The sequence below is a fragment of the Hemibagrus wyckioides genome, linkage group LG23, assembly GCF_019097595.1.
Source record: "Hemibagrus wyckioides isolate EC202008001 linkage group LG23, SWU_Hwy_1.0, whole genome shotgun sequence".
NCBI lineage: Eukaryota > Metazoa > Chordata > Actinopteri > Siluriformes > Bagridae > Hemibagrus > Hemibagrus wyckioides.
This window is the reverse complement of record NC_080732.1, coordinates 8,113,058-8,133,459: the sequence shown is the minus strand read 5'-3', so window position 1 is coordinate 8,133,459 and position 20,402 is coordinate 8,113,058. Positions and strand designations below refer to the sequence as shown.

General features: G+C 35.5%; 1 protein-coding gene across 1 annotated transcript in view; it reads left to right on the top strand.

Annotated features, from left to right (window-relative positions):
* The window catches only part of LOC131344581 (contactin-associated protein-like 2), a 234,823-nt gene that overhangs the window by 109,344 nt on the left and 105,077 nt on the right, over window positions 1-20,402 (top strand). Inside the window, exons 6-10 of the mRNA XM_058376980.1 lie at window positions 531-715; window positions 1,955-2,098; window positions 3,952-4,210; window positions 12,169-12,318; window positions 18,159-18,321. Of these exons, the coding sequence (XP_058232963.1) occupies window positions 531-715; window positions 1,955-2,098; window positions 3,952-4,210; window positions 12,169-12,318; window positions 18,159-18,321 (901 nt within the window). The remainder of the gene's footprint in view (window positions 1-530; window positions 716-1,954; window positions 2,099-3,951; window positions 4,211-12,168; window positions 12,319-18,158; window positions 18,322-20,402) is intronic.

Sequence of the window (20,402 nt, the reverse complement as noted above, 5' to 3'; positions counted from 1 at the left end):
GCCATTGATATGATGAAAGAAGATTTTATTGCGGATGGCCAGCTCATATTGTATAGACCTTGTCAAAAATTCAACATAAAAAAAGAAAGAAAAATATTTCAATAGTAATATTTTTCTCATGAAAATGGATATGAATTAATATGAATAAATTATATATAAGAAAGTACACTCACCATCCACGGTCAAATACACAGAGATTACACTTTTTCTTGATTCTAATCTTTGATCTGAATGTTATCTGATGCTCATGACCTGTATTTGCATTTCTATGCATTTATTTTATGCATTGCACTGCTGCCGCATGATTGGTTGATTAGGTAACTGCATGAATGTGCAATTGTACAGATATTCCTATTAAAGTGGATAGTGAGTGTAGTTATATATTTAAAACAAATTGGCCATTAATGTATGATAGACCATAGGATTTCAGAGACTGTATGAGATCAGAATGTCTCCTTACAGGTAAAAGTGGATATATGTGTAGATTTTTAATGTAAATGCTGCATATTGGTGTTTTTTGTGAAAGGCAGGCAGCAACCAGTATGGTTCCATCCTGGGTCACACATCAGTGAGCAGCGGCAGTTTGCTGGATGATCAGCACTGGCATTCCGTTGTGATTGAGCGCTACCGGAGAAATGTCAACTTTACCCTGGATCAGCACACTCAGCACTTTCGTACCAATGGCGAGTTCGACCACCTCGACCTTGACTATGAGGCAAGAGCTTCACATGGGTGTCAAGTATATTATTTTAATGGAAAATGAACAGCAGAGAAGGGAACCAGAATAGCTTTTAACCAAAACAAGTAGCTGGTAAATCAGCAAATCAGGAAACACAGCAACAAAACCAAAAACTCATCAATCTAGTTATTGTAATTATCTGCATTTTGGGTTAAGTTTGATGTTTTTCTAAATTTGCTGTTGCATTTTTGGTTTGTTAATGTGTTTTGCACTTACTATCCACTTGAGGAGTAGTGTAAGCCTCATGCTTATGGTTTATCTCCAACAGATGCTGCCAGGATTTGCATTCGCTTCTTAGCATGCTGTTAATCCACATTAGGAATGTGTGGCAGGATGTTAATATGATCACACCGCATTAATGTGCTGTCTAATGAGATGTATAGAAAAATGATTTGAAACATGAAAGAGATTGTTTAAGGCAATAGCTCCCATCATGATCCTATTCATCGATTCACTGAGTCATGATACATGCGTCAGGTTTTAACATTCATGAGCAATACTTAACATAATGGGTATTAATCCAATTAAATCAAATACATACATTTAAATGTTTTTTTTTTTTAATAATTGCTACTTAGTTCAATAATTTGTGTACTTTTGGGTAATCAGTGGAGTCGTAAAATGAACATGGTCTTAATATTGTTAACCATAAAAATAAGATGAAGCATTAATTCACATGCAAATGAATTTGGGTGGCACAGTGCCTCACAGCTCCAGGGTCGCTGGTTTGTATCTGAGCTCATGTTAATGTTAATGCATGTTCTCACAATCCAGAATTCTCCATTTCCTCACACTTTCCAAAAACATGCTGCTAATTGGATTGACTGCTTTAAATTGCCCCTAGGTATGAGTATATGTGCATGGTAACTACATTGGTGTGGCAGCCCATTTGGTGTGTAGTCTCACCTCAGGCACTGGGAAAGGCTCTGGTTCTACTGTTACCCTGAACAGGATAAAGCGGTTACTGGTGAATAAATTAATCCAAAAGCATTAGGTAGTCTTTAACCCGCAGTAGTACCTATCCTATTGCCTGGCTGGTCAGAGAGACACAGCTGGCTCTTAGTCCTCAGATGCTTAGCTCTATGCTGGATTGGAATATATCTCATGTCATATCGCTTTAGATAGTGTTTTTTAAGTTTGATCCGGCTATTTGAGCTTGTGTATACTTATGTGACATCACTTCAACGTTGTGAAAAGTCTTGTTTTCATATGCAGCTGAATTTTGGAGGAATGCCCTACTCAGGCAAACCTAACTCAGGAGGCCGGAGAAATTTCATCGGCTGCATGGAGAGCATCAATTACAACGGAGAAAATATCACTGACCTGGCCAGAAGAAAGAAACTGGATACCTCTAGCTTCGTGAGTTCCATTTTATTTTATTCCTTACTGACAAATTCAAATTATGTGATACTTATCCTTAATAAACACATGTGTTTAGAAGGTTATCTGTTTTAAAAGTGAAGTATAGTAGAGAAATAATTTTACAGTTAGACAGGTGAGACATATTATCATAATATAAAACTATGTTAATTCATCGGGCAAAGACTTGCCTGTCTTTCATTTTTGTATTATGAGCCATAATTTTGACAAGGCGTGACTAAAGCAATTGCCAAGGATAAGTATGACTTTTTTTAATGAACAAAACCACTGCTGTGAAAGTGACAGTGTACCTGGTGGCTGTCTAAACGTGAGAAATCAACCTGACAAACCTCTTTCAAAAGCAGTCTGACTTATTATTCATGTTTGTAAAATATAAGTGCATTAAAATTCCCCCTGCCAGCATATATTAATAAATGGCTAAGAAAGAGCTGAATACACTTTTCCATTCTCTTACGGAAGAGTTTTAGAAAAGTCATGAGAGTTGTGATTAAAGACACTTTTTTAACCACAGTAGTTTTTATTTATTGTCTGCTTAATTTTTTTAGATGTGAAATGTCTAGAGTTTCAACATATTGTGGTGTCAGTTTTATAGGGTCATCTGTTCCACATGAGAGACTCCACAGTGCATGGAACGTACAGTATAGGGCCATTTCACAATTTGATCTTCTTTATAGTTATTTTGAACATTAGGATCTCGCCTTCTTTTATTGAATTGCAGTGCTGTGCTGGTTAAATATATAATAGGATTGCTGCATTTGAAAAATACAATATAACATTGGTTAATTCAATTTTGATTAAAAAAGTTTTATACTACATTGCTATGATATATAATATATGGACATGTATTTTTTATTTTTATTTTAAATGGAGTGCCTTTTTCCACTCAGGTGAATATATCATGCGGTATACAAAAAAAAAAAAAAAAAAGCATGCGATACCTGATTAGCAATTTCCTTGAGCTGCCATTATTTCATTTCTTCCACTCTGAATAAGGCTTGACATAAATTGCTTGTTTGAAAAGCACACAATATTATAAATATCAAAGAAACTTACACACTTAGGAAACATGTTTGATTGTTTGTCCACTGCAAGACAGGTGAGGTCAAAATAGAGATGTGTTTCCAACATTACACCCTACAAATCTTCCATAGGAAATGGCATCACTTGCTGAAAAATATGTATAACCACCTTCAGAAACACTTTCTACCCTGCCATCATCATCTTCTTCTTCTTCTTCTTCTTCTTATTATTATTATTATTATTATTATAGTATTATTATTATCTGTCATGGTTATACAAGAATTGGTGCTGAACTACGTTACCATCAGCCCCAAAACATCAAATGACCATGTCATATGTCCCACTGATGGCTCACCCTCGTTTGCTGTCACTCCCCATTAGCACCCCTGCTTAAGTTCTGGTGTCTGTGTGTTTCTTTGTTTAGGTGTTGATGTTGTGATTTTGATGGGTAATCTCTCGTATTCAGTATATTCTTTTCTTTGTGACCAAAGATGTTTAATCTGCACTTAGATCTGTCATTGCCCCTAACCCTGACATTATTATTAGTTGTTAATTATTATTAGTAGTAGTTTTTTGTTGTTGTTGTTGTTGTTATAAATATAAACATTTATCTCATATTAATTTCTTTTTTTATTATTATTTTTTTTATTATTATTTATTTCTTTTTTTTTTAATGAAATTTTATACAAATTAGCAATCTAGTATTAGTAATGATAAATAATTTCTCCTTTCTCAGTGACATACACACTGGGGGATAGATATTACAACTGAGACTGTAATAATATATTTCATATTTTCTGCCCCAATTGTAGCGCAACCTGACATTTTCCTGTGTGGACCCTCACACCTTCCCAGTTTTCTTCAATGCCACAAGTTTCCTGCAGTTACCGGGCAGAAGGGAAAACAACATGGTGTCTGTAAGCTTCCAGTTTCGCACTTGGAATGCTAACGGCCTGCTCCTGTTCAGCACACTGGCTGATGGCATGTTGGAGCTTGTGCTCAAAGATGGCAAAGTCATGGTGCACATCAGTGTCCTGCAGCTAAAAAGCTCACAGATTGACCTGGCATCAGGTATGGAGGGTTTGCACTTGACTGTGTTCATTCTGGGAGTTTATGCGCTAATGTTTTATTCAGCATTTTTTTTTTTGTTTCCTTAAAAATGTCACATTACTTGGACTAGCTAGTACCCAAAGGCATCCTCAAACATTCATAGGACATTCTTTAAACTTGAGATTCCTGCTCTCATAGGCTAGTTAGTCTTATTAGTGTTGTAGTAAACGAGGTTCCATGGATATTTACAGCCTGGTGGGGGTTAATAATAAAAATCTAATTACATTTTTTGAAAAGTAGTAATCCATGTGTTTGTTATGTGGTCTCTTGTTGATGCTAGACTCACTGTAGCAGGTGGAGGCATGGTTTAGGATAGATCTGCAGATAGACAGAGCTAGAAGAGGATGATGGATGCATAATTAAGTAGAAACTAGAAAGGTTGCGACTAACATGGCCCAGTTGCCCCACAATATGTATATGTATGTAATATCTTAACCTGGGTTTAATGTTCTCTGAGCAGTGTACCAATGAGATTGTAATAGTCACATTTTGTCTGAATAGAGACGTTTAGCTTGTGAATCATGTTATCTATGGTTTTATTTTTTTCATGATAACAGCACTTGGGGCTTATAGAAATATATAATAGATGTGCATTAGTAGATCCTGAAGGATTAAAAAGTAGAAAAGAACAAATTTCAATTCAGTTCAGATTTAATTGCTTTTAAAAATGGATATTGTCTCAAAGTAGCTTTACAAATATATAAATAGAAATTTCACCTGGACCTAATTACTTATGTTGTCATGTGTGATTTCAATTTTTGTAAACTGGTGCATGTCCTCTAGTTCTAGTTTGCTGACCTTTTTGCAACCTATTAATTAACTGATATGCTGTTGTATTTTTACATACATATCATTTGCAGTCTTCAGAAACAGGAAACCAGCATCCCTGTCATCAATAATATTAAAAGCAGGTGCATTTATTTTAAGGCATGATGGGTTTATTGGAATGCAAATAGATTTTATGAAAGCTTAAACTTCACAATTCAGCAGTTTAGCAAAATTATGTCGCCCTTTCTAGCTGGTAATGGGATAACACCAATACTACTTCCTGATGAGTCCAACAACAAAGAATGGATGCAATGAGTGCAAAACATTATTGCTGTAAATAAAACAACAGATTTTAGCCTCAAATGGAAAGATTATTGCATTATGTTTTATTAATAGTCTGGTGCATTCATTTTTTAGAAGATTCCAGAAAAACTGGAAGCCAGTTAATCTGGCAAATCTTGGTGAAAAAGTGAGCCTTTCCAGCAAAGAGTTAATTATATTATGGTGGTTTTTTATAGCTATCTAACACTTTGTTAAAATATTTCTGTTAAAGTAAATTCTGTGTTTATACTTGTTACAAAAGTAATTCATAAAACATTTGGGAGCTTTTATATTACTGAAAAATCACCACTGACAAATCTGTTAGTTCATATACTAACCAATAGTTTATAAGACATATATAAGCTAAAACTAAAAATAACTAGTCAAAATCAAAGATAAATCTGTTGTACAGACTCTCCAATACAATGTGCCTCTTCATTGTTTCAAATTCTGTTTCATCTAGCGAAATTCACAAAAAAATAAATCACCACTGAGATTTTCTCCACTGAAATCTCTGTCTGTCGAATGATGAAGAGTGACAGAGTGATAAATCACACCAGTCAATGATCTGCAAAAAAAAAAAAAAAAAAAAAAACATGAAAAAAAGAAAACTTCTGTACGAAATGTTATTGTTTCCTCCTCATAAAAGGCTGTGTTTTGCTTAGCATCGCCAGTCAGGAACAGATGCCTTCAAGGCATGTGAGGTTTGCTAGGAAAGAGAACTGCCTATTGTTTACTCAGTAGTCTATCACATATTGATCCACGTGTAAAACTGAGACTGTTTTCCTACTTAAATTTATGTAGCCCTCCAGCTTTTGACTAGCTTTGGTTCTAAATACTTGGTTCTCTGAAGTAAGTCAGTTCTGTTGCATATCCTGTGGCCAATAAAGAAATACAACTATAAAAAGTATAAAGTTTAGCTTGAGCTGAAGCTTTTGAAATGGAGTGGTCTGTTTTTCACTTTTGATACACTTTCTGCAGAAGGTCAGTTGCAGAAACAGAAGCTCCATTTTTTATGATTATAGCACACAAACAAAAACAAGACATGTAAGTAGGTAGTATATTTTTGGTATTTTTGTGCTTTATTATTGTCACATATACATTACAGCACAAAGAAAATCTTTCTTCGCATATCCCAACATTGGAGGTTAAGGACCTTGTTCAGGGCCCCAACAGTGTTAGCTTGGCAGTGCTGGGGCTTGAATCATGATCTTCTGATCAACAACCCAGAGCCTTATCCATTTGATCCACCATTAAATACTGACATAAATCAAGACATAAACTGCAGCAGGTGAGATTAATAAAGATACACAAGGGAAACAGGCAATGACCAAACAGGTGGAGACAAGGCATGATTCAAAGCAAACGCACATGGCTTCGTAAACAAACAAAGAACATAGTGGAATAGAAGTGAAGGTGAAATAGACCACTGTAACGCTGGAGGCTGCTTTGTGCACTGCGCAGCACGAGAGGGAGATTATTACATTATGCGCGTCCTGGCATGAATATAGTGTTCTTTATTAATTCATACATATTCTTAACATACTCAACATATTTTCTTTAAATCAGGAATCAAAAGTTCCATGTCACCCTCCCTTTTAAAAACTGTTGCTTTATTTAGTTCAAGATTCATAATACTAATAGGGTTGATAATGATAACATAGGGTTGATAATATATGCTATGGCCAAAAGTATGAAATTGTTCTCCAACCTTGCTGCCTCCACTGTTCTGGAAAGGCTTTCCACTTGAAATGTGACTATATTGATTTTGTGCCTTCAAATGTATTAGTGATGCCAGGCACTATTGTCAAGCAAGAAGATCTGACACATAGTCAGCATTCCAATTGATCCCTGTTGTCTAATGGTCAGCTTTCTGTGCAGGCCAATCGAGTTTTTCCACACCAGACTTGGCAAACCATGTGTTTATGGACCTTATGTTATGCTTCAGGTCTCTTAGATCCAGTGAAGATATTTCATACATTCTAGACAATTATTGCTTCATTCCTTGTGGCAATAGTTTGTGGAAGGCCCACATATGGGTGTGAGGGATTATTGACCATATAGTAGATGTAATTTAAGGGTATTAGTTCGAGTTTGGAGGTGTTGCTTTCTGGAAGATTAAAGACTTACTCCTGACTCCAAAAATCTTTTTTATATTGGTATTGCAATCTTTCAACAATTTATCTTTTTAAAATTGTTACGAAGTCAGAAGGATGAATCCATGGGCAGAAGTTAGATTTTTATGTTTTTTTTTAAAGGCAGTACTCCAGGCAATACTCCAGACAAGGTACAGACAAGAGGTTAGGTGATCAGCAAACAGGCATGACCTGGACTGGGCAAATGTGTAAATAAAAAAAAAGCAGATGTCAAAACAGTGAAACAAAAGGGAAAAGGAACAATGCCAGGGGGAGACTTTACCAAGATTGTTTATTTAGGTCTAGGTTATTTAAAGGAGCCTCTGCGATTGTGAACAGGTGTGTGATCAAAAGCAGGGACCCCTGTATCCAGGTACAGGTTTCAGTAGGAACTGGGGTCGATGGGGCATTGCAGATGTGGATGTGACAAAAATAAAAAGAGCAGTGAAACTGCAGAGTCACAACCCTGTTATCTGCACTAGTAATTGGCTGTAACTTTAGACATTTAAAAGTTATATTTTACACCGTTATTCATAAGAGTCAGAGTTTATTCTCTGTTTAGTTCTAACTTACGGATTTCTGTTCAAGCTATTAAGAAGCACGTCATATGATTCTTATTTATTTGAATGGCTCTCACTCTACATTAAAACCTTAAAATGTAAAATAGTTCTTAATTATTAAGTACAATGCACAATGGATATATAAGGTCTGCACACCTCTGTTAAAACAGCAGGTTTTTGTGATTTCCACTTTTTAATCTAAAAATTACAACCTGTAGAATGCCATTGAAAACCAAAGTGACATATTACAGAGAAAAAAAAAAAAATAAAATCAAGAACTTAGAATAGTCTAATTGCTTAAGTGTGTGCACCTCTGAACGAATACTTAGTTGAAGCACCCTTTGATTTTATTACAGCACTCTATTTGGTTGAGAGTCTGTCAGCTTGGCACATCGTGACTTGAAGACTTTACCACTCTTCCCACTTCCCACTTTGTCAAATAGTCAAGTTCCAGATCTGTCAAATTACATCTCCTGTGCATGGTATTCATCTTCAGGTCCCCTCCACAGGTTTTCTCTAGGATTCTGGTCATGGCTCTGACTGGACCATTCCAAAACATTCATCTTTTTTTGCTGATGCCAATCCTTTGTTGATTTGGATGTTTGCTTTGGATCACTGTCATACTGAAGTTTAAAAGTGATCAGAAGCTTCAGCTTTCTAGAAGATGCCTGAAGGGTCTGTGCCAAAACTGACTAGTACTTGGAGGTGTTTGTGATTCCTGCCACCTTCACATGATGCTTCACACCAGGCTTCACCAAGGAGAATGTGTTCTTTTGCTGATATGATGTGTTGTTTTCATGCCAAGCACACCTTTGATATTTATGGCCAAAAAGTTAAACCATTGTCTCATTAGACCGTGACACAGTTTAGAACATGGTTTTAAGAGTCTGGATGTTGATGGTGTTTTCTTTGCAAAGTTTAGTCCGGCTTGGGTATACTTTTTTTTCTGTCAGAAAAGGCTTGAGTCTTGCCACCCTGGCCCACAGCCCAGACAGAAGGAGAAAACTAGAGATAGTTGTCACATGGAGGAAGCAACCAGTACTTGCCAGAAAAAGCTGCAGCTACTTTAATGTTTCTGTAAGCCTCTTGACAGCCTTCCTGAGCAGTTTTCTCTTTGCCTTCTCATCAAATTTGGAGGGACGTCCTGTTCTTGTTCACGTCACTGTTGTGCCATATTTTCTCCACTTGTTCATGACTGTCTTCACTGTCTTCCATGGAATTTCTAATACCTTGGAAATTGTTTTGTATCCTGAGTGATACCTTTGAACATTGTGATGCCATTGATGCTTTGTAAGATTTTTGTGACCCGTGGCTCTAGGATGCAACCAAGAAGATGTCAGAAAAATCCTACCAGAAACGCTGCGGTTTATTTTGGATTGAATCATTCAGTCATTTCAGATGTAGACAGGTGTGTATTAACTACTTTTTTAGGTGAACTGGTTGAATCTGATCACTTATAAAGGGATGTGCACTTGTAATGTAATTAGGTTGTTCTAAGGTTTTATCTTCTTTCTTTGAAATGTGTCATTATGATTTCAGTGGCATTGTATCAATTGTCATTTCTACATTAGGTTCAAACATTTTGATATGATTTAACTTTGTTTCATTTAACAGAGGTGTCTAGACTTTTTATATCCATTGTACCTGTCTAAGTCTGTGTTTTGTGATGCATGACAGTGTTACAGCTGTCAAAGCCTACACTTTGAATTGAGGTATGTGTGGAAAAAAAAGTTTGGGGGCAGAATATTCTGTGCGACCAGTTTCTATTCTACTCAAAGCACATTCTGAAATAAGGGAAGATAATGCACTTCATCCTAAGAGCAAAGAGCACAAAGGTTCTGAGATTGAAATGTGATTTCTATGTGACTAGTTGTGTGTGCAGTGAGGTAACATTAGAAATCTGGCACATCTAATTTTTTTTTTTTTTTAAAAAAAGCAAAATTGCTCTTCATGAGGAGAGCTGAAGTAATAAGATGCAATATTCTGTAGGTTCATACTCTTAGCTTTTATTGACCTCTCATACATACAGGGTTAGGGTTAGGGTTCCAGGATCACAGTGCACCACAGCATATACAGTAAGACAGTATGAGATAATACACAGTGCACACTAAATGCACCTCATTACAGTTTGGCAGCATGAAAGAGCACACCACCTCAGCCTCTGTCAATCGCTATTGGAGACTCTTTAATGACTTTGTACTGTCTTGGATTAATTTGGAGATACTAACTGAGAGGTTTAAACTCTGATGATCATTCCTACACTTCTGATGCCTTCTCCGGCCTTCCTTTCCCTATTCAGTTCTTTAAGCACATGTGCTAGAGTAGTCTACTTTAATGCAACAAGACTGATCATAGATTTAAGTATTTGGATAAAACATGACCATCATCTAAGTGTTCAGTTTTAGACATGTGAGAGATATTGTGAGAGACTTGTGAGAATAAAGTGATTTTCTTAAGAATCCAGTCCACATACACATCAGTTTACAGAAGGGTGAGAAGTGATTTTTTCCATAAAAATAATGGAATTAAATCAGATGCATAAATGAAACAAATCAAAGGGCAAAAAGATTTTTAAAAAATGAAACTTTAACCTGAATTTGAGGGACGAAACACCATTCTGAGGTATTGGATTACTACAATGGCAGAAGAGCTTCGATATTCCTTGGCATAGATTCTACTATGAATCTTTACTGCATCTCTTTGCTGATCACCATTCTTCCAAAAGGACTTTAATCAGTTGCCATTTTGATGGACAGATTCTAAAATGTCCCATAAGTGTTGAGTGTTCTGTTGAGTACAGGTCATTTTTCTACAGTGTGTTAGAACCTAGACAGTACTGTCCAACAGCATCATCAAAACACCAGATGAAGTGAGTAATTGGGAAAAAAAGAAAAGAAATGATGTAGTAACAGTTAATCACAATAACAAGAATTAAAATTACAATGTGTTAAAATTCTAAAATTATATTGCATGCTGCGACTAAGTAATCTAATAAATGAACTTCATTAGGTTTTATGGTGCCATATTTTGTTGTATATTATTGTTTACAAATAATGGCACAGCTTAAAATAATGAATTATATGTACAGTTATAACAAAATTATGAATATCAGCTTTGTAGAAGTTTGCAATGTGTAGAAAAATCAGTCACTGTATGCAATTCAACAACCAAGTAGTCATTCACACTTTTATCTCCATTCACTACTTTGATTTCAGTGCAAGGTCTTGCTGATCTGTAGCTACTCTTGTTGCACCCCGGTCTGTAATGTATTTGTCATATATATTTACTTATTCAAGACAAGTTCATTCAAGAAGCTTTTGCTATCATTTCAACCGTATACCACTGATATAGAGACATTCAAATGAAACAACGCTCCTCCAGGACCATGGTGCTACATAAAACACAGAAATACATGAAACAACTCAGAACATACAGAAAGTGTGTCACACATTACTAAATAAAGTGCATGTGTGTAAATGTGTGCAAGCGTATTCTTGATTTCTTGCTCTCATTATCAGTGTTTTTAATTAATCATGTTTTAAAGGCCTACTTCAATGTCTTAGCTAATGATAGACTGTGAGGATACAAGTACAGGTAAGCCAGTTTAATAAGAAAAGAGGCAAACAGTTTTTAAAAAAAAAAGGTCAGGAAACCAGATAATCATACACAATACAAAGGCTTATTTATGTTGACAACAAAACTGACTCAAACTGAGTCCTTCTGTGCAGTGGCTATGGGGGCAGGTGATTGGGAAAAGGTGTACATGATCAGAATGAAGGTGACTGTGAGAGTGGAGCGTTCAGGCTGTGGGAGTCATGTGGTGAGGCCCTGTTTGTAGGTCATGGTGCATGTTAAGGGCTGGAGTTTATGCAACTGGTAGAGCTGACACCATGTCTGGCTGGCATAGCGTGGTTGTGATAGTAATAAATAATACACAGAAACCTTCAGAAATGTGCTCACGTCTTCTCAGAAATGTTTTATTAAATACTGCCTTTGAATTTATTGTTATTTAAATGTGTTTAAAGTCTGACACAGACAGTCTGATAATGTCTGCATTACATCTATAGGCAGTTTAATTAAATCCTGTAAAATTGCTTCTATTCTCTCAAATATCTGTATATTTTTATAATTACAGGTTCAGGGCTGAACGATGGTGAATGGCATGATGTTCGCTTTTTGGCCAAAGAGAACTTTGCCATGCTGACCATAGATGGAGATGAATCCTCAGCTGTGAAGACCAATGCACTCATTCACATTAGCACTGGAGGACTGTATCATTTTGGAGGTCAGCCTTGTAATTTCAATACAATATCTCGACATGAGCTAACTGCAGAATGGAAAATGTCTGTTTGTATTGCCTTAGAAAAACTGAATTGAATGTGCTGAATGTATCTTGAGAAAAGGGTTTCACATCTTTAATAGCTTCCTGATGGGAGCTGGAGTCAGTGCACAAAGGCCAGTCTTCCTACTTCAGTTTGTTGTGAAATCTGCACTATAAAAGAGGTAAAAACCTTTCAGAGCTCTCAAGCATGCATTGAGTTTCTTAAAGAAACCTTGTGCATTTGAAATTTAATGCACTTGTATTTTATTTAGTCTCAAATAAAACGCAGAGAGGTGAGGGTCTGCTTAAGTAAGCCAGAAATTTTAAGTCAAAGTGTCTGAGATGATAGCTTGTACAGATTTTTTATTCTGAGGAATTGCTTTAGTTATCATAGCTAATAACGTGAGTGTAGCTGAATCAATGTCAAAAATTATATAAACCTAATCCTATGAATGGAGAGGGTTAGCATAAATGGCTGTGTCTCAAAAGGTCTCATATGATATGTAAATTTCTGAATACTCAGGGGGAGGAAGAGGGTTCTTTTTAATTACAGCTTGATTTTTATCTTTTATTTTTAACTTGATTTAATTCCTAATAAAATCTTTTTGCTCAGTAGAATTCCTGTTTTGTTTGATTAGTTGAGCTGGCTTACAGAGCAGGTGAAAAGTCCCAGCATGTCAATATAAGCAGTGTGATTAATAAATCCGATTACTTTTTATTTGGACGTTTTGTGATATTAACTTGGGGTCCAGCTGCACCTACTATATATACACTGTTACTTTAAAGATGCGTTCATATGCGTGTCCACACACCAAGCCATCTGTCCAATTCAAACTACTATCCAGTGTGTCAAAAAGGGGAGTGTGTACAGTGAAAATGGTAGTCCATCTTCATGGCAGTGTGTGACACCATGGGCAGAGATGCTGGTTAACGCTGAAGGATAGATTGTCTGATAGCGTTATCACTCACACTCATCTTCCCAATGGCACAATGGCCAGAAGAGAATGGAGCTGCAAACTCTCCACCCCTCCAGTTCTCCTGTGACAGTTACACACTGCACAAAGAATGCAATCAAAATTCGCAAAGACTCAACAGTACATAGTCATTGTTTATTGATCGTCCATCCTTAGATCAGAACTGAAGTGTCTTTGTCTCTAAAATGATTTCAAGTCATTTTTTCTTCACTCATATTATTTATCATGAACCTTAAGTCATTCTATGTAGAGATCACAATCACCATGTAGTTAATTTAGAGGTAAATTAGATATATGTAGAATTCCCTGTGCTGTAAGAAATGAACAGCAATGTGACTGAATACCTATACTTAATTCATTTCAAGTGCTCAAATTCATGATTCAAATTCATGCTCAATGATTCAAATTCATTTTATAATACATCAGAATGAGAAACTCTTTATTCACCAGGTTTAGAAATTGAAATTGCCAGATCAGTGGATGAGTGTACAAAAAAAGTAATATGTTCAGATCAATTCAATTACATAAATAAATGATCTCTGATTAAACATAAATATGGTGTCCAGTTGTATCCAACACGGATCATTGGTGCGTCCTTTTTTTAATGAAAAAGACGTCTTATTGCAAAGGTTAAAGATCCTGGCCAGTAGTTTGTCCTGGGGCTTTGCTAGTAAGGCTAAACAGCAGTCTAATTAAGCCTGTTGATACTTAGAGACTAATTTGGAGACACAGGCAAGAGCACAATGGATTTAATTGGGTATTAGCATCAAATCCAAAGCCCTGTCCAATTAGAGCCTCAGTGACAGCAAGGTCAATGGCACAAATCACCAGGCTAGACTGGGAAAGGCCATTACCGCTGTAGCTCATCTGCAACATGTTCTGTCAGTGAGTCATTATATCAATTCCAACACCATTTTCATCAGCACAACATATTGGTTATTGCCGAACTCCTCTCTCTGGACTGAAGATTAAATATGGCCTGTTTGTTTGGTGCTTGTTGGTTACGTACAGAGCGGTCAGTGCAAGGCCATTTGCACATCAGTTTTATTTGACTTTTGAATCACTCAGCCTGGATTACGTCTCTCATATTGCCCAGTTTTACTGAGTACTCATTCCCATCGACATTTCATGGGTCAGGTGATGTACCATAGAATAAAAATAGCGTATTTATTATAGTGCTGCTCTAGTGGACTATTATTTTTGTCCATTTGGTTTGGATGTTATCTTTACCAATATAGAGTTAAATACACAAACATGTGAGAATATAAACAGGTGCTTGCGAAAGATAAAGCCCCTTCTGTAGCATTTGTATATTTTGTATATCTGACTTTAACTCTCATCACTGTCAGTTTGACTTGGGGCAGATTATGTTTATCCATAAATGTCTGCCATGTCTGTCCTGGATTTAGGATTTGGCACTGTAAGTTATATGCTTTATGCCTTTATAGCTGATTGCTAGTTTCACAAGGTCGTATAACACATTGGAGGGACAGAGAGGTTTTAAATCTCCTGCTCAGTACAGCTTAATGGTGAATTCCATCATTATCTATAAACCAATGACACAATGAAGAGTAAACTTTAAATATATTATACACTGTCACAACATTGTGCCTCTTTAATGTTCTGTACTCTTTTCCTTTCCGATGTGACATTCAATATTAACAATATTAAGACGTTAACACATTAAAAAAAAATTGCCTAAAAAACCTCTTGGTTATTGACGTTATATATTTGAATACAAAAGAATTTGTTTTAATCAATAAGTGGAACCACTTATAACTAAAGATCAACATAGAAATATGGTAAGCGGCTACAATTAAATAGACCAGCTGGATTCCAGCTGTCAGAGGTTCATTAAAGTGTGGGTAGTCTACAGCAATTTTACAATGCTTCCTAGAACTGTGATCCTTCTGGAAAAAAACAACATATTTTTTCAATGATTGCAATGCTGTTATTACTTTGTTTCCTAGAGAGAACCATAAAAATCTTCTGCATACTTTAATATTTCAAGCAGCATTCCAAATTACATTTATTTCAACTACATCATGTTTGCTCTATCTAGAAAGCCACACTAATAACCAGTAAGAATTTATTTATCACATCTTAAGGAAAAATAAAGAGAAACTTCTTCTCAGTTGTTAACAAAAAGGAAATACATTTTCTTTATTCACTAGTAATCAGTAGTTACTGTATGGATTACGTAAGTGTGAAGCTCTACATTATTATTATTTAATTCAATAGACTTTCATTAATCCATAACACACCTCTCAAACATCTTTTCAGACCACAGTGCAATGTGACCCTAACTTTCATGTTTTCAAGTAACCTGTTAGGACATTTTATAATATAAGATAATAAGGCTTTGCTGTTAAGACCTCAGTACAGATTTACATTGTGTGTGTGTGTGTGTGTTAAACTACAACAGTAACATCACTACTAGCACAATCCACACAATTTATTATTTATCACCTACATTTACACTGGATTCTGACTGATGAATAGTCTGATACAAGACTCTGACTGTCCTTGACTATATGTGCAATATATCCCAATACAACACTGTTGGACTGCTACAAGGGTAAATTGTTTAAAATATATATGTTTTTTACTTGCTAGAATATATTCATAAAGCCCAGTACATCACACTGCGTGACTTTATGACTGCAGAGTTTGATTTTATTTCACTTGCTTACTTTGGCACTACATAAAAAAGTTACTTTTTATTTTATATACACAACGGAGCAATAGAAGTTTAAGAGCCCAGAGTGGCAGCTTGGTGGTCATGGGATTTGAACTCACAACCTTCTGATTGAAAGGTTCAAGTGTGTATGACAATAAACTTGAAACTTAAAGTAAAGAACCTCTTCCAGCAGAAAAAAAAATAATAATAAATGTAATAAATATATAATATATAACAAAAACGTGTTCCTCTTCTAAAACTATCTTATAACTATAGTACTCATCCAGTCGAAGGAATTGAATATGGTCAATAATACAAGTAGTTTCTAAGGTATGAGGAGTAAAAACATGGAGCACATCTAAATTGGCTATTGATAAGGATAACGGTATCATAACGCTGCATTCCCAAGGGAATCCACCTGCTGGTTATGAATTATATATAGAGGACACGGGTACTCATTAATCTAACCGCTGATATTCCCCAGTTCCTTATAAATCACCCCTGGCCCTCAGACTAACACCAACACACATACACATGCTTGTCATTGCTGTCCTCCTGCTCAGTGATATAATTATATATGAGAATGTGTGTGGAAAGTCAGCCAGTAATTGCACTGTTATCCACATAAAGCTAACAGGAGCCTGTCTCCTCTGTCCTGTCTTTATTGACCACCCCCTGGCATTGTTTCAAGAACACACCTATTGTAGAAGCCATTCAGATACTACCGGGCTCTCCTTTCTTATCAGATTTTACTATTTCTTGCTTTCCTATCATGTTGTTACAGCCGGGACCTTCTTTCCCTTGTCGTATACTCCTCTATCTCTCCACTGCTTAGGCAGCCAGACACTCAGAAAAACATATCAGACAGACAGCAGATGGTCTAGATAACTTTTAGAACATCGTGTTTTCCTCCCTGTGGTGTTTCTCATGAAAGTGTATAGGTGAGGGAGGAGTTTTTCAATTATGTCTTCACAACCTCCTTGCTAGGAGGAGGAAAGTATTAAGTAAGAAAACACAGTCAACATACATTAAACAATATTTAGCGCTAATAGGATAATATGCAAATGAGATTAGCATAGAAGAAGAAGACAAGTGTTGTTAATATACAGTATTTACTCAGTAGGGTGGAGATTTACATGATCTCATGCTTATTTCTATGATTTCCAGTAAATCCGTAGTATTTATGTCTTGTGCATACAGTTTTCTGTGAAAAAATTTCTAGGACATTTTTCAGGACTTTTCAAGAAATTTACTTGAAGATGCCTATAGCATGGTATTAAAGCTAAAAGAAATATGACTGTAGGATTTTAACCTTTTTAAGAAGTAATCTGCTGAGAATCCAGTATCTTTTTTTATTACTATGACACTATGGAATGTTAGATTTGCTCTTCTTTTAAACACATCTATATTCATAATGCGTCTCATACGGTGACTTTAACAGAGTGGTGAGGGATGCTTAAACACATAACAGCTTAATGCTATAGAAGATTACCTGCCCATGAGAATTTTTTCCATGTTTGCCACCAGTATGTTCTATCCACTGTCCTTCTTGTGCCTACAGACAGACATTTTGCTGGATTTTTTAAAGATCTATCCTTTATTAAGTTTTAGCCAAATTGCAAAGGAAGCCAGATGAAGAAGTGAGGATAACTTATTTTAATATGATTTTAATATAACAAAACTTATCATTCTTTACAGCTAGATCAAGCCTCAGAAAAGTAGAGGGGTTATTTAAAGAGTAGTATGACTAAAAGCAGGCAAGTTTCTATAGGAGCTTGCCTGGAGCTGTCTGAGGAACATGGGAGTTACTTCTAATTCATCATGCTAAAAATTAAATGCTATTTTATAAGCTGCCAGATAATAAGGATTGAAGCCATATTTTTAACTAAAGAGATTTTGCACTGATTAATGCAATAAATTACAACTAGGACAATTCATGCAGCGATATATTAGAAATATAGACTTATGATTTAGTTTTTTTGGGTTTTTTTTCAGTGCTTGCCATCTCCTTATTCATATGACAAAAATGCACATCCTTCTGAGTTGAGTAGAATAGAGTATATAGTTAAATTTTTTAAAAGAGATTAGGTTTTTTTAATTACATTGAAATAAATGGTTCTGATTCTTGTCTGTTGCTGTTCTGTATACAGGTTATTTCTTGCGGACTCGGGTATCTCCCTCGCAGCGCTCGTTTCAAGGCTGCATGCAGCTCATCCAGGTGGACGATCAGCTGGCCGACATATCAGCAGTGGAGCAGGGTGTGATAGGAGCTTTTGAGAATGTCAGTCTGGATATGTGTGCCATTATAGACAGGTAATTATCCTGGATACATGCCCATCCTCCACACCATACCTTCCATGGTGTACTTTTAAAGGTTATTTGGTATGGGGAAACACTTAAAGGCTAAAAATAAAACCTTACAAAAAGAAAGGGTTGAAACTGTTTAGAAAGCTAAACCCAGTAAATAAAGAATAAAGGGGTGTATAGCACAAAAAAGAAACTAAACATTATTCATGTACAAGAACAAAGCCCAGAAATCAGAACCACTTCAGAAATCACAGCCAGCAACAGAAAGAAAAAAAGAAGAAGAAACCAGGAAGTACTGTACAGTACATGAGAAAAAAACATTTTCTCACAGGGTTTTTTTTTTTTTTAGGTATAACTATTTATTTATAGAGGTTTAGCTACCAGGTGATATCTGAAACAGATAATCTGGGGCTCGCTGTGAGGTTGAACGTTGGCTGGGATTCGAAAGAGTTTATTTTGGTTTCTTCTGAACAAAATCAATATTCTTACATTCTTGTTCCTTTGCCCCCTCTTTAGCTGGAAACTGGTTAGAATGAAATAAATGAATGGTTAATACGTCCTTTGAGTCTAGAAAGCCTAGGGTATAAGTCAACACTGCATTTAACCAAAAAACAATATCTATGTTTTAAAATATCCAGAGCATCCTTCTAATGTGTGATTTTTGCTTGTAGTAAAACATTGCTATATAGATTTTCCATTTTCCCCATTTATGAAGACCTGGCTATATTGAATATCTAATGTAATCTCTTCCTTTACCCAGGAATGCAGGATGTAACAAGGAACTGGACAGGAACTTAAATGCTTAGGTTTAGGCTAAATCATGGAATAGAAAAAAGTTTACTAACCATTTTGGTTGATTTTATTTCATCTCATTTAGCAATTTTTAAAGTAAAGCTGCATGTACTTATTTGCATAAGCCAACCTGAACAAAGATTTTATACCGGGTTTACAAATGTGTTGAAATCCTGATTTTCTTTGCACTTACATATGTTCATGTTCAACACCAGGGCAGCTCTGTTGCAGCATTTTATTAGTCTTTATAAATGGTTTTGTGTTGCCTTGCTTTCTTAATTAATTTTTGTTTGTTTGTTTTATTTTTAATCAATGCCAAAAAATGTAAAAAAAAAATTCTCACAATATTAATATTAATATCAGTATTAATATTAATTAATTAATAATAATATCAATATTATAATATATAAAAAGTTTTCACAATATTTTGTTGATGGTAATCTTAGTCCGCAACCCGATGAACTAGCATGAGGGTGACTATAATCATGACTCTAAAGCACTTTTTTAAGTTGTTCTGGATAAGTGCATCTGCTAAAGGCTATAAACATTAGAATTTAAACTTAATGGAATATTCTATACAAAAAAGTGCTGTAATCCATGCAGATTATACGATTTGAAGTCAATCAATTCAAGGCTACATTTGTTAGCCTCCTTATGTGTACATTTTCACACAGCAGGAGTAGTTTTCATAATGTATTGGATTTTCATGAATACCAATTATAATGTGTAAAAGCTCATACAGACTATTTATGAATAAATCCGCTCATATGTTAAATAAGATTAATCTAGAATCAGAATCTAGGGAATTTGCCAGAGTCTCTCCACAGAATCACAACAAGGTTTATTCAGACTGGAGAAACTTTTTACACATAATGATTGCTTGTTAATACATTCAACAACAGTTCATTTACTGAGCCTTTATTTGCTACAGCCACATATCAATACTGCGGGAGCACACCATTTAGCACTCTGATCATCACATGTAACTGATATGACAAATCTTTAACTGGCACCAGCATGACTTGCAAATCTATTAGAAATCATCAGGGTACAAAAGTTTGCAGTCACATAGGTATTATTCATATAGGTGACCAATGTTGATAAAGTATGCAAAGATTTAACACTTTAAGAATCTCTTCCAGCTCATTTGCTAATTGGGAAAACAGCACAGTGTCATTTTCGATCATAGTTAATACATGTACTTAATATTCCACTTTTTAGAGCTTTCAAGTTATTAATTATAGTCGGTGGTGTGTTTTCTGCTAAACAAAGCCCGGAAAAGGTGGCTATGTCAA